Here is a 15,360-nt window from a genome sequence, read left to right on the forward strand (position 1 = left end):
TAAAATTTATTTTTAAAAAATATATAACTATTTTAAAACCTAAGTTATAAAAATACGTGTCTATAAGCTGTCACTTAAATAATTATTTTTATTATGAATTTTCATGCTTTTTCCTTTTTCTTTAGGGTGGTGGATCCTGTTCTCTATTTCTATTATCATTTCTTTAAATGGAAAACTTTTAAATAAATAAAAATGACATGTCTTCTTTTAGACAGTAATGACACTTTGTTTTGTCTCCAAAGACAAAAGTCACTCACTCAATTCATGTGCGACTTGATGGCTCTTTTCATTAAACTAGGATAAATCAAATCACTACCATGGACGTCACTAGAACTATCCTGATTAACTATCAAATATATTTTTATATATAATCTTGTTTACTGTTTGAAATATTAATTTCATATTAACTTTGAATTTTTAGTAATTTCCTCATACACGCTAAATTATCACATTTCAAATATATATTTAAATTTTTTTTTTGTTTATCTTAAAAATGACTATGGGTATTTATGGACGGTTGTTTACCTTTAGCATCGTGCGTTTAGCTTTATTTTCTTTTACGCTACTGAACTGTTACAGTATCTAATCTTACTGTCATCCTTATTTTTACACTAACCGCAAGTAAACTCACCGTTCATCCAGAGAGGCTCTAAATCGTAACCAACGTCTCTAAGTTATGGTTTTTAATCAGTTTCTAAAGTTTAAAATACCGTAATTGAATTTTTAAAGTATTAATATTATTTTAATCTGGTCCTTTCATCTGTTTAGTAACCAATTAAGGCATTAAATGTCAATATAAATATGATATAAAATATATTTGAAATACGTGAATCAGAATTTAAACAAGTGTGCAATTGATGCATCAACCATTAGGATACAACTTGTTAAAATTATGAAAACTATCTTTTTACATGTTATAGATCAAGTTGTCTATTCAATAGGTCTACTCTTGATTAAAATTCGATATATACATATTCTACCCATCATATTTAAGCTAGCATTTAACAAGTAAGTCGGCAAGTAGGTTAGTGAAAGAACTTTATTATATTATATCAATATTTTGATAATTCAATTAAAACATTTTAAAGTGAAAATTATTTAAAAATCTGAAGTATAATTTAGGGATGTTAGGTGGAATTAATCATTTTAGTGCTAGATTTATATGGTTAGATAGAGATTAAAAACTCTATGCAATTTTAAAAAGCTGTCGTGCTTCTTTTAATTAACTTATATTTTTACTATAGTTATCCTTTTAGTGTTTTCGTTTGTGGTCTTTAAACTTTATTATAAATATAGATTAATATACTTTATAACAATACAATTATTTTACTCATTACTAGTACTAAAATATTCTAAATTACAGAAATCTAGAAAAGAAATAATTTTGAGAGTGAACTATAACGTGCACTCTACTTTCTTGAAGTTCATGAAAGTCCATTTGCATTAATAAAGGTTTACTGTTATTATCTCTAAAATTGTACCGATATTATTATGAAAATGATCCTACTTAATATTCTCAAAGTTCTTTCGAAACTTTTGAATGGAAATTCATTTGGTGTTATATCTCACTTGTGATTAAAACACTTGATGATATTTAAGTACGTAGTTTCAATAGAAACATACTTCTCTCTTATAAAAAAAATAGTAATTTGTTATTTTTAGGATTAATGTAATTTTTTTCTCAAATTTAGTAATTAGTTCGCTTTTGACATTTGTATTAGATTGGTTGGTCCATTTTATACTTGAATTTGGTAGTTTTTCATTTTGATTTTTGAACTTGGATTTCGTAATAATATCATGATGTGACACTTTGAGACTGTGTCATGTCATTATCTAAAACTTAAAATAATCTTTAATTTTTAAACTATATATTAATTTTAGGTGATGATATGCTATAATTTTAAAGTATCACGTCATCACACTTTTACAAAATCTAAATTGATTACTAAAGTAGATGTATTTGCGAATTTAGGGTAAAATTACATTAACCTTCTTTTTGTAATATGATTAAGTTAATTTTTGAAAAGAAAATAGTTTTACATTCTTTCTTTTAAAATGGAATTTAGATGGATAAGAAATTAAAAAAAGATTTTTGTGTATACGACATTTACGCCTCATTTGGTGGGAATATTATAATATTGTAAATTTGTAATACGTCTTAAATAAGTTCTATGTTATGTTTAAATTTAACACATGTATTGAATAAGTTTATTTGATGTTTTGGTTACTATTGTAATAATATAAGAAATTTTTTTATTTAATACATGTTTAAAATTGTTCGACATAAAATAAATAATAATTAGTACAAATTTAAAATTAAAATTAAAAGGATGAGTAAAAATCTTATAAAAATAAGCACCTTCAAAATAAACAAAAGTTTTCCTTCTTTTGTCACAAACAAATCATGTGAGTAAAATTACCAATTGTGATTAGTTTATAGTTAGCTCGTGACTAAAACATGTAAAAAAAATACTTCTACCAAACATAACATAAATATTAATATTATTACGATTTTTCTCCTACTACTATTACCAAACATAACATGAACAGTTAATTTTGAATTTGAAAAACTTATATTTGTCTTAAAATATTTTTAAAAAATCAATAATTGGATGCTAAATCATAGTCAAATGTACATGTTAACATAATAAATTCAAATAAAATGGTTGTAATTATTGTTATCCGAAAAAGGCTACGAAATTTTTTTCTTCTTATTCACAAGAAAAGTTTCGTTCAAAGAAGAAAATTACACATCAAACAATATCAATATAAGATCTACAACTTGAAACAGACATAGACCATGAATTTATCAGTTTGAGGGTGGGTTTAGATAAACAATGGAGTGGGGTGGGGTGCGGTGCATTTAGCTTACTTATTATCTCACATTATAGTATCGCTACAGTATTTAATCTCACCGCCACTATGTTTTTACACTAACTACAGATAAACGTACCGTCCATCCAAATCCACCCTGAGTCAAATAATTTGCATAAATAATTGGTCTCAGTTACCAACTTTTCCATTGGTCCAAAACAATCCCTAATCGGCTAATCCCCCAAAAGGGAAAGCAACAACATGTAAAAATCAAAATGATTAACCGTATTTTAATAGAAAAGCCAATAATTTAGTAGCAACGTGACCATTCAAGTAAGTAAAAAGAAATATTAAAAAAACCATATTCTTAATAAAATAATTCATGTTACTTTGAGGGTATACCAGACATAGTAAGATTTTAACCCTAAATGTTACATCTTAAATATTACTTTACGATGAATTTCTATTTAATAAATTAATATTAAAATTAAGATTGGATTAAAATGTTGTTAAGAAAAGTTGATCCCTTGATAAAAATATATAATATTAGTTAAGAACCATATAAAATATATGAAAATGTTATTTATAGCCTAATAATTTCAAAATATCAGTTAACCATTACTCAAAATAGCAAAACGATAAATAAAATAAGAGATCGTCAGCCCTAGACAACAACAAATCAAATCCAACGGTCTAAATATAGAAGTCTTCATTAAAAATATGAGAGAGATAGATAGTTTCACGTTTTGTATTTTTTTATTTATTTAATATTTTAACAATTTAATCTTTAAATTTATTAAAGTGATTATACTTGTGATGCTTATAAATTTTATCTCAATCTTATATATATCTTTATCTATAAATTTAACAGTTAAAATTTTTTAATTTATGTGAAATTTGACAAATATAATTTATGTGATTAGAATTTCAATTGTTAAAATATTAATAGTATAAAAAATTACAAAAGAGTACACTAATAAAATTTTCTCTAAAATATATGTAATATAAAATTTTAATTCTACATTTGATATTAAAAAATCATTATATGTGTTAAGTAATAGCCATAAATTTTAGTCGCCCCTCCTTCGTATATAAAAAAAAAAAAAAAACATATTTCACGTGCTTCCGTTACTACCGAAAACCTGTCCAATCCAATGCATCACAGTTCACTGAAAAACAAAAACCAAGGACATTTTCGCCATCTTGAGTTTTCGCATTTTCCGATGCCGATATAATCATCCCATTCGGCCAATGCTCCTCCCTTCCCCCTCTCCTCTCTCCAAGAGCCAAAGTCAAGATTGTATAACGGAAGCTCCAGTTCCCAGTCAGTGTTTGTTTTTGTGATCACGAAAAACCGCGACTTCCCCTATACGCCCATAACGCTCTTCTCTATCCTACGCTCAGGTGCGCACCGCCTCCTCCTCATCTCTACGTGTCGCCACCACCTTCCTTCTCCTTCTTACGTGTGCGTCTCTTATAGGAAGCACGTGCCTCCACGCACCCATCCGTGCTCGTTAGCCTCAACCCCACTGGCTTTCTTCCTTCTTTTCATCGTATTATAATATTGATATTTCAGTTGTATTCTTTCTCCCCGCACTCTGCAATCAAAATTACTGAAAACTACTGTCCCCTTCCTTTCACTTCCAAAACCATTTGTTCCCGCGGTTTCGCCTCGATTGAATCAATATATCTCGATACTAAAGCCAAAACTTTACGTTGCTTTCATGTCGATTCATTGATTTTCTTCGTTTTTTTTTCTTTAGAGCTAGTTCTCGGGGTCCTTTGATTGGCAGGAGTTGTACGGAATGAGAAACTAGTTCCTTCCATAGGTACGAACGGGGAACGAGGGAAGAACCGAGGAAGGAGAAGAGATAAAAAAAAAAGTGTGATATTGTGAGTCCCCTGTGGTGTGAAAATGCCTCATCGAGCGACTTACTTCTTCCCCAGGCAATTTCCCGATCGTGGGTTCGATGCGTCTACGAAGCAACTATTGGATCACGAGAAAAAGCTCGCTAAGGAAACATCAGCCACTACAACAGCAGCTGTAACGAGCAACTTTGCTGAAAATGACCGCAATAACACGATCTCAAGGACAGCTCCCAAAGACTTTAAGCCGCCAGCTGTTGCTAAGACCAACGGCAAGGACGACTATTACTCCCCGCTTTCTGATCTTTTCACGGACGAAAAGCTGCACGCACAAAAGCAGCAGCTCGCCGCTTTCCGCGATTGGTTCGTCGAGAAAAAAACGAGTACCGACCGACCACGTCACGTGAAACGGTCGTCTCGACGTGTCCCTTCGAGTACTACCGATCACGATGAAGATGAAGATCGCCGGTTGTTATTAGCTCCGGAACCAGCTCCGCCGTCGACGCCTTCTCCTCCTTCCCCCCTTCCGGCGCCTGCCACTGAAATCACAGCCGTCGTTGATGACCGTAGTGTTGACCAAAACTTTGACCGGCAGGTATCGCTGCCAAGGTTCTCGAGTGGTAGTAGCTATGCTGGGAGTTTGTTTTCCGCTACGACATTGGATGGCAACTTGTCGAGTGATGTTAAAGATACATGGACTAAGGAGACATCATCGACCACCGTGCCGGCGACCGGGGAAGTCGAGGCACAGGAGGAAGCTAAAGATAACTTAGCGCTCAAGTCAAAGGAAAGTTATTATTTACAGGTTATGCTGGCTAGGAGGCTTACTTCTCAAGCAAGTCTACTCGGCGAACCTTTGCTTTTACAATGCAGTGGACCGGGTGTCGTCGATGCAGAAACTGTTTCTTATCGTCTTTGGGTATTCTTCTCATCGTTTTTCGCTTGAAATATATTTTTGTTTCTCTTCCAAGTTCTTATCCATATTCAAACTTTACAAATCTCTAATGGATTTACATTTGATTTGCAGGTTAGTGGCTGTTTATCATACAACGATAAGATATCAGATGGCTTTTACAATATTCTTGGGATGAATCCATATCTATGGGTAATGTGTAATGAGTTGGACGAAGGCAGACGCTTGCCACCTTTGATGTCTCTTAAAGAAATTGAACCAAGCGAGACGTCAATGGAGGTTGTACTTGTTGACAGACGCGGTGATTCGCGCCTCAAGGAGCTTGAAGATAAAGCACAGGAATTATATTGTGCTTCAGAAAATACCTTAGTGTTGGTCGAGAAGCTTGGAAAGCTTGTTGCAATATACATGGGGTACGCTTTATTATTTTATTTTTCAATCTATTTTCCCTGATGATTCATTTCTACCGAATTTTCACTGTGTTTGAATTGTTTTTTTATATATAGAGGATCTTTTCCTGGGGAACAAGGGGATCTTCACAAACACTGGAAATTGGTTAGTAGGAGATTGAGGGATTTGCAGAAGTGTATTGTGCTCCCAATTGGTAGCCTATCAATGGGACTTTGCAGGCATCGTGCAATCCTCTTTAAGGTGCCAAAACCATTGGCCTTTTACTTTTATGTTCTCACCAACTTCGTTCTACTCTTAGGATCCATCCACTAGCACACACCAGGAAAAAAAATAAAACCGATAGACGTGGTTTAGGGATCTGCTCCTATTGGAACTTGAATGTTAAAATATACGCGACACGATGAAGGAAGGATTTTTTTTATGTGTTTGTTTCTTTATTCCATCTCTTGAGCCAGAAATACTTTTCTATGGAATGTCAGGCTTTCTGATATAAATATTATATTAATTTGTACATGATTTTGGATTGACATTTTTGTTTTCAGTTCGTTCCTAAGTGTTTCAAAAGTTATTTAAGTTATAGGAAATGCCCCTCTTATATAAGTTCTTGGTAAAAAAGAACTGCAAGTTCGAAGTACAAGAATCTTTTAAAGCCATCATACAGTGATACTTGTATCCTGCAATGGTGAATTGACAGTTTTTTTTTTTAAATATGGGGTCTTCATGTTTCCCCCCTGAAATCGGTTGTTAAAATAATGAACTTCTAAAGCTTTTGAATATTTTCTCTGTTTCACAATTCAGAAGATGTAAAAGATGTTATTGAATAATGTTCTTGCCAAACATAGCTTATGCTGCTAGACCAGGATATCATATGAAGATGAGCGTTTGAGATCACTGATTTCTCTGTAAAATGTTAGTGTGTGAAATGTATTTGCATTCTTAAGGGCAGATCAGCCTTTGAATGTAGATGTAATATATGATGATCTTACTGAACATAGTGTATTGTTTAAATACACAGAAATTGGCGGACTATATCGGTTTACCATGCAGGATTGCTCGAGGATGCAAATATTGTGCTGCCGATCATCGTTCTTCATGCCTCGTCAAAATCGAAGATGACCAGCAATCACCAAGGTAAGATCCACAACTTTTAGTTCATATATTTGCTAATGAAATTTGAAAGTTGATAAAATAATTAGGAATAATTTTGTGCCATTGTTTAAAAAATTTCTTGCATTGAGAATATTAGCTATTCTTTGATCTTCAAATTTTTCTAGTTCTGTTTTGATACATTGTTGCTCAGAGACGAATCGATTGTCTCGCAGGGAATATGTAGTTGATCTAGTTGGGGAGCCAGGAAATATTCACGGTCCGGATTCCTCCATCAATGGAGGATTCCTTTCTTCAATGCCTTCGCCATTTCAAATTTCTCATCTAAAAGAGTTCCAGCAACCTGACATGGATACTGCACCGTGTTGTCAGATAAAAGATTCGAAGAATTCACATTCTCTTTGTGAGAATCCTCTACTTTCCGGTACGTGGTATATTTTGGACACAAATTAGTACACAAAATTGTTAAACCAAATTGAAAACCGTGGAGATCAATCTCCTGCAGGTGGCATTGAGAAATCTCAACAATTTAAGAGCAACGGCTTGCTTGAAAGTCAAAAGGAACCAATTTTTACACCAATTGATCAAGACTGTCTTGGAAAGGAATCATTGATGACTTTTGAAGCTACAGCCGTGACAACGGTGCATCAAATTTCTAAACCCCGTGGAGACGAAGTCGCCGTAGAACAAACTCTTGGAAATGAGATTGTTATATCTGGTACCTCAGTGGTGAAAAGTGTGAAGCAATTGAAAGGTAACTTGCCTAGTCAGTCGGATCTCGAGGAGATCGGGGTTGAACTTGATAGCCGAGGTAGATTCTCTGCTGTAACCATTCCAAGATATGTAAATCTTGAACCTTCTCTTGCAATGGATTGGCTTGAGATTTCATGGGATGAATTGCATATTAAGGAACGCATCGGTGCTGGTACTTCTCTTTGTTCTTCGTTATATGATATAACTCCTACATGTTTCCTTTTCTCTTTAAGCGTCTTAAATGTTGGATCTGTTAGTACTAACATTGTTTGCTTAAACTCTCCTTTTGCAGGTTCATTCGGAACAGTACATCGTGCTGAGTGGCATGGATCGGTTAGTAACTTTTCTCCCCTTGTGACTGAAAACCATTGGTTTTCTAATTTCTTGGATGATGAATGATTATGATATCAAGATTTGCCTTTAATTGATGAATCCGATATAGAATGTAGTACTCTTGTGCATGTTTTGCAATGGTTAGCAAACTAAGCTTGATGAATATCTTGATCTCGTCTAATTCATCCTAAGGAATTTAGTTCACATCATGAATTTAAACTCTGTTAAATTGAAGGAGAGGGTGAGAAATATTGTCTACATTTGATATTGGAATTGAATAATAAATGAACTTATGTGAAATGTACCTAAGGCATCATGTAGGATTATTAGTTGATATATGACACACTGTTGCAATGGAGAGCAAATTGTTAATTGTTGCTTTGTTTGTTACATGATCAGTTTATTTTTTGGATTTTATTTTGTCATAATGTTTTATCGCCTAAAATAAACTATTGTTGTTCTTATGTAGGATGTTGCAGTCAAAGTTTTGACTGTCCAAGATTTTCATGATGATCAGTTGAAGGAGTTTCTAAGAGAGGTTTGTACTGGAATAAACCTGATAAAGTAGTTAATTGTTATCATCCGTATGTTGTTAACATTACATATTTCATTTGGCCGGTTCCACTTTCACGATGCATCCACCTACCATGTTCTGTAAATGGTTCAATATATGCATCCTATGGCCAAGTTATCGTGCTTGTCGTTGATTGAGATGAATATAGTCATTTGATACGACTACAGCTCAAGTTACTGATGCATTTTGTTTAGGTTGCTATAATGAAACGTGTTCGACATCCAAATGTGGTCCTCTTCATGGGTGCTGTCACAAAGCGTCCTCATCTGTCAATAGTGACAGAGTATCTGCCAAGGTAAAATCAACTTATTTCATATCATGATAGTGAACTGGTGTTTGCAATAAATGTATATACTAAGACTTGGTTTTTGCCAAATAGGGGTAGTTTATACCGCCTCATTCATAGGCCAACTGCTGGGGAAACACTGGATCAGAGGAGGCGATTACGGATGGCACTGGATGTGGTTCGTAACATTCTCTACACACTCATTTTTATCTATTAATGCTTCTTGATGTTGACACAATATTAATGTTTTGCATTGGAAACAGGCCAAGGGGATCAACTATCTACATTGCCTTCGTCCTCCCATAGTTCACTGGGACCTTAAATCACCGAATCTGTTGGTTGATAAGAACTGGACAGTAAAGGTACTATAGAAAGAGTTTCTCATTTTGCCAATTCTGCACGTAGATATATATTGTCATTTCAAAAGCGTGACTTTATCTTCTTATGCCATTCCTAGGTGTGTGATTTTGGATTGTCCAGATTCAAAGCGGGCACTTTTATATCATCAAAATCTGTTGCCGGAACAGTAAGTAGTCCGTTACCTCCTCTTGCATTGAAGCAAACTAGCACATTCACACATCAATAGGTGGTCAATTCCATTTAAGTTTTCAATCTATTGTGGTTCGAGAGTATGTCTTCCTACTGCAACAACAGCACGTAAATTACTAGTTTGTTTTTTTCAGCCCGAGTGGATGGCTCCGGAATTCCTTCGTGGAGAGCCTTCAAATGAAAAATCCGACGTTTACAGTTTCGGAATAATCTTATGGGAGCTTGTGACCATGCAACAACCTTGGAGTGGACTCAGTCCTGCTCAGGTGAATGAATAATATAGTATGCTTTTTTTTTCCTTATTCCCATACTAGTTCCTTCTTGTATGTTTTCTTACAATAGAATTCGGAGTTACAGCGTACAAAAAAGTTATTGTCAAACAAAAATTGCTAATTGTGGTGCATGTATGAAATTATAGGTGGTTGGTGCTGTTGCTTTCCAAAACAGAAGGCTGGCCGTTCCTCCGAATACTTCTCCAAAGTTGGCTTCCCTCATGGAATCTTGTTGGGCCGAGTGAGTATGCTTTAGTCACTATGATTCATTTCGCTGCACTTAAATTCATATTATGTCCAAATTAGGCTACCATTTATTGCTGATGATGGTTGCTTTTGATTGATTGCAGCGATCCGGCTGAACGGCCGTCATTTGCTAACATAGTAGAAGCACTAAAGAAGTTTCTCAAGTCACCGTTGCAGTTGGTGCAAATGGGAACTCAATGACCGAGTGGCCCTTAACGGCCATTCCTACTGTGAAATAGTTCGAATAAAGCCGATTCCAGGGATCTATTTTTTAACCTTGCAGCAAAGCAACTCTTGGACTTGGCTGTATAATGTTATTCCACTAACAGAGCTACAACTGTAGATGCCTATCTTACTAACCTGTTTGGAAGGCAGTTAAAATCCCATCTTAAAAAACAAAAAACCTATAAATAAAAATCACAGCAAACTATTACCTGACTTTGCTGTGTTAAAACTAAAAACAGGTTTTGTTTTTGAAAACCATGGGGGATAGAATGTCTTCCAACATAAAATGGCTATACTCAGTGTGTAAATCCGAAGGGGTTTAAAATTTCGGAAATTTACCTTTGATAATATAATAATTTTATTATGTATTTTCCTTTGTAAAACCATGGGTTGTATTTGGGCTGTAATCAGTCAAAAGAACCAAACTTGAAGGTATGATATATATATATATGCTTTCTACTATATAGTTTTGTTGATGAGCCTTGTGTAGGAGAGATGGTTTTGGACCATAAGTTGAAGGCTTTCAAGTTTTGGACCTTGGGTGACATATAATGAATATATATTGTCCCAAAAGTAATTTATTTAAGATTGATAATCCTTGAATATCTTTTTATAACTACAATTAATTTTTATATTTGTATTGTATATTTAATTTGGGATATTAAGTGTGAGAGAAATTTGAGTGAGTTCATTAGTTTAGACAATTTGAGTTGAGCTTTATAATTATTTATTGTAATTGGAACAATTGTTATAGATAATTTAGTTAATTTGAGTTTAATTAATTATTGAATTATTTAATTTAGTGTTTCTAATGATTGATTGTAATTAGAACTATTCATATAATTGTAATTTCAAAATAAATAAATAAAACTTGAAGTTCAATATCTTATATTTTAATTTGATATAATATAAACGAGTAATTACATGAAAATATAATACATTAGTTCAATAAATACATGTTTGGAAAGCCATAGAGTAATTAAATTTAAATATAATTATTTATAAAATACCACAAATGTATAATTATAAATAAATACGCTTATGTTTCAAATGCGTGACATTCTAAATACATATTAATACGGTTAGAAATGTATTTAAATTTTTTCTTTCAAATAATTAGGTTTAGGTTTAAATTTAGCATGACGGTCAAGTTAAAAACGTATCAAAATAAATTTCTTCTAAAATGAAATTTTAATTAATTCATTTAAAAATAATTTTAATCAAAACATTTGTTTATTTATTTTTAGTTTGAGCTCTAATTATATCCGGATCGAGCTAAACTCTAATAGAAGGAAACAATCTTGAAACTAATTTTTGTTTATAAAACTAGTATCCGAATGTTCATAATGTATATTCAATAGAATCAATACCATTACAAGTAATTCTCTCAAAATTAAACCCCTGGAATCTGTTCATATATTTTAAAGGTATAATTTTGAAGATAGTACATATGTTTATTGATATTTGTGTGGATTTAATCCCTCACTATTATTTATTTAAAACTATTTCTTTTATTTTTCGAATTGTTAATTATCAATCCTTTAAATAACCTTTACGTTACGTTTTTGTTTTACATGTGATTATTGGAGTATAATGTGAGATACATGTTGGATGCCACATAATTTAATTAGATAAAAGGTAGAATTCTATTAAAAATAATTAAAGCAAAGAAAATTGAAAATGTTTTTGAGTAAACTTCTAGACCCAATTGGAACTGCCTAAATTTTATTCGATCTAAAACTTTGAATTCTTTATTAGTGGTCAAGAATTAAATTAATGTAAAATATCATTTTGAAAAAAGATATAATCATCACGTATATAATAACAATGATTATGTGTTATTATTTACTATCATAAAAAGTTAGCTTAAAAGTTAAAAAGTAATTTAATTTGATTAAGGCCAATCGAGTTTCAATTATTAAATAAAATATGGTTCAAATATGTGTAGGTACTCTAGCAACTAATTTTTAATTTATGACGAGTTGATTAGAAATTAAAATTAATGTGTAAAGTTTTATATATATATATATATGTATATATATTAAGGATATGGTCTCCAAAAGAGAGAGACACATTCTTTAAATTACTTGTGTTAATTTGAAAATCAAAATCATAAGACTTAAAATTTTCAAAATATCAATGGACTCAGATGCATTTTTTCATTTAGTTTTATTATTAATTTGTTCTTAATATTAATTTATTAATATTTATATATGATTTTACGGTTATTGAACAAATATTGTTTCCTGCGTATAACAAGAAATCTAGAAATGGAAGGTTCCTTTGATGCTCTGTGAGACAAGAGAAGCTTTAGAAAGTAGAAAGACAGAACTTTCTGTCGTCACTTCTAATTATGTATGTCACATAATACTCTAATAATTAGATCTAAAAGTTAAAACAAAAAAATTCGCATCCTTATTTTAACAGTAGTTAACGAAAAGTTTATTAAAGATTGAAAAAGAGCCATTCGAAAAGAGATTAATTTTTAGCAAATAAAAGTAAAGATTAAATTCGTATAAATTGATAAGTTTAGGGACCATCATCAGAATTTTACCTTTTTAAAGATTTCCAGTCACAAATAAACTAACCCTCGATTGCTAGAAAACATAATTAAAAAAAAAAGAAAGAAAGAATTATTATTATTATTAAAAAACTTTCAATTTCAAAACCAAATTGACGGCTAATTCACAACAATCATAACTGCAACCACCATAGTCGTCTTCTTGAGAAACCCTCCCTTTAATCTGTTCCTTTTTTTCCCTCCTCAAATTCTAAAGGGATTAAGTTAAAGATGTGGACGGATCTACTTTTACAAGCCGCTATAATTCTCGTTACGATCTTTATGTTCCTTGCTATGCACGATATTCCCAAAAAGATCTTCACCAAAATCCGTTACCGGAATCGAGCCGACTTCCAGGCCAAGCGTCACTTCGTCCTCGGAGCCCAGCTCTTGGCTCAAGCCAGATCCTCCAAGTCTCGTTCATCCACCGCCTCTTTAGCCAAACAAGCCGAAGCCGAAGCCGACAAAGCCATTTCTCTCGACCGGAAAGACGCCGCCGCTTACATCCTCAAAGCCCTAGCCCTTGACCTCCAGGGCTTCAAGACCTCTGCTCTCGACTCCCTCGACGTCGCTCTCTCCCCTATTGCTGCCAAGTCGTTGACTGATAAAGAACGAGGCGACGCGCTGTTTAAACGAGCCGAGTTGAAGATGAGCATGAATCGGCGCGGCGGCCGCGTCGACTCAGCTATTGACGATTTGACCAAGGCTCTAGAATTGAGCGGAGATAACGCCAAGGCTTTTTGTCTGTTGGGAGAGTGTTATGAAATGAAGAAGATGAAATCGGAAGCTAAATCGGCATTCGAGAAAGCTCTTAAGGTCGAGCCTACCTCCAACGTCGCTCGGACCGCCATTGATCGACTGGGCTCGTAGTCGGGTCCTTTATTTTCTTCCACCACCTTGTTCTCGACGCCTCCGTTTCAGATTTTCTTTTCCTGTATCATTTTGTTGTGTATTTCACTATTTCGATGTTTTTTAGAACATTCTCAATTCAATGAATTTGCCGCTATTTTTAATAAAAATAAATCCGAAATTTATTGAGATTTATATTTCAATTTTGTTACATGGAATATTTGATAAATTAGAGGAATTAAGGAAAAGTAGTATACGTTGTTGTACTATAGTACGGAGCAATGTATTATTTATTTAATTTAATTTTATATAAAATACATTTAAAATCAAGTTTTATAATACCTTTTTTTCGACATCTAAATTTCAATGTGAAGAAATTTGTGACATAAATTACCATTTTGCTGGCGTTTTAAAAGTAGAATATAAAAATACATTACTTTTTAACTTGCACATATCTTAATTCTAAGCAGAGGCGAAAGTCTACATAGGAATTAAGGTCTTCGTTTTCTCCCATGTTAGTATTTTAAGAAAAATGAGATTAGTTGACTTAGAAAACGTGTGGTGTGGAAATTGGCCAACTTTTCTACTTGAGATAAATTTCTCCTCCTTTAATGCAATGAGAGCTTGACTTGGTGCGTACTTAACTTCCCTTGCGAATCCATTTTAAAAAGAAGCCTGTAAACATAAAAATGGCATCAAAATTGAGAAGGTGGAGCAAGGATATTTATATCTCTGCTCTGCTTGGAGTGCTTCTCTATGTTACTTTAACCACTTGTTTCCATGGATTACATAACTATTTGGAGGAACATACCCAAGTCAACCTCGCCGACAACTCGGGTCAGTAATACAATTTATTACCCTTTTCTCTCAATAAACTCTTTTGAGCAAACGAGGGATGAAAACCAAATTAATAACCGAGTTGGGTCTTAACATTGTCATTTTCTTTTAATAAACTACGGCAAAATTGAGACTTCTTGTTTATTTGCAGTTAAAAGACAAGGCTTGGTGGTACGAAGCGTAAGAGATGGGTTTACAGCATTGGCAATCCGGTTTCTTCATTTCTTGGTGGCGAAATTGTTACAGTTCAGACATGTGCTGCTGCTGCACCAACCGGTTCCTTTCATGCCCATCACATTTTGGCTAGCCTTTATGCTATCAATCTTCCATCAGTCTTTGTGATAAGAATTTCAAGACATGATTGCATTTTTGGAGAATAAAAATTAAAGAAGTTTTTTTTCTTCTTTTTTACAAGTTCTTGATTAATCTTGAACCAATGATTAATTAAATTTATTATACTCTTTCGAGATTGTCACTAACCAACCACTTATTTTATATATCAAATTACATAATTAATTATAATTAATTAAAGACACAAAATAAAATTTAGTCTCTAATATTTACTTATTTTATCCCTTTGATGTTTCTTTAATCATTTTTTATTTTTAATTTTCAAATTTTAATCAAATTATTTTCTGTTAGAAAAAAAAACTGATTGAACTCTTTAAATTTTGATAACATTAATGTGTCACTCGCACAACAAGTTACATATATTTCATTATTAACATGGATAATTTTTAAAAAGTCTTATGATTTTTTTAATTT

The 15,360-nt window shown here is 32.8% G+C and overlaps 3 protein-coding genes across 3 annotated transcripts; all 3 read left to right on the forward strand.

Moving 5' to 3' along the window:
* Window positions 1-3,955: 3,955 nt before the first annotated feature.
* LOC105769450 (serine/threonine-protein kinase CTR1) lies at window positions 3,956-10,811 on the forward strand. Its single transcript, XM_012590095.2, has 15 exons — window positions 3,956-5,599; window positions 5,708-6,006; window positions 6,100-6,244; window positions 7,020-7,135; window positions 7,327-7,535; window positions 7,617-8,036; window positions 8,157-8,197; window positions 8,667-8,735; window positions 8,966-9,066; window positions 9,151-9,235; window positions 9,321-9,419; window positions 9,515-9,583; window positions 9,741-9,872; window positions 10,025-10,119; window positions 10,229-10,811. The coding sequence occupies exons 1-15, from the start codon at window positions 4,730-4,732 to the stop codon at window positions 10,323-10,325; spliced, it is 2,847 nt and encodes a 948-aa protein (XP_012445549.1). The 5' UTR covers window positions 3,956-4,729; the 3' UTR covers window positions 10,326-10,811.
* Window positions 10,812-13,140: 2,329 nt separating this feature from the next.
* Window positions 13,141-13,779, forward strand: LOC105769451 (uncharacterized). Its single transcript, XM_012590098.2, has one exon. The coding sequence runs from the start codon at window positions 13,141-13,143 to the stop codon at window positions 13,777-13,779; it is 639 nt and encodes a 212-aa protein (XP_012445552.1).
* Window positions 13,780-14,427: 648 nt separating this feature from the next.
* Window positions 14,428-15,042, forward strand: LOC105769452 (uncharacterized). Its single transcript, XM_012590099.2, has 2 exons — window positions 14,428-14,595; window positions 14,747-15,042. Exons 1-2 carry the CDS (start codon window positions 14,448-14,450, stop codon window positions 14,935-14,937), a joined length of 339 nt encoding a protein of 112 aa, XP_012445553.1. The 5' UTR covers window positions 14,428-14,447; the 3' UTR covers window positions 14,938-15,042.
* Window positions 15,043-15,360: the final 318 nt, after the last annotated feature.

This window comes from Gossypium raimondii, chromosome 5, assembly GCF_025698545.1.
Source record: "Gossypium raimondii isolate GPD5lz chromosome 5, ASM2569854v1, whole genome shotgun sequence".
NCBI lineage: Eukaryota > Viridiplantae > Streptophyta > Magnoliopsida > Malvales > Malvaceae > Gossypium > Gossypium raimondii.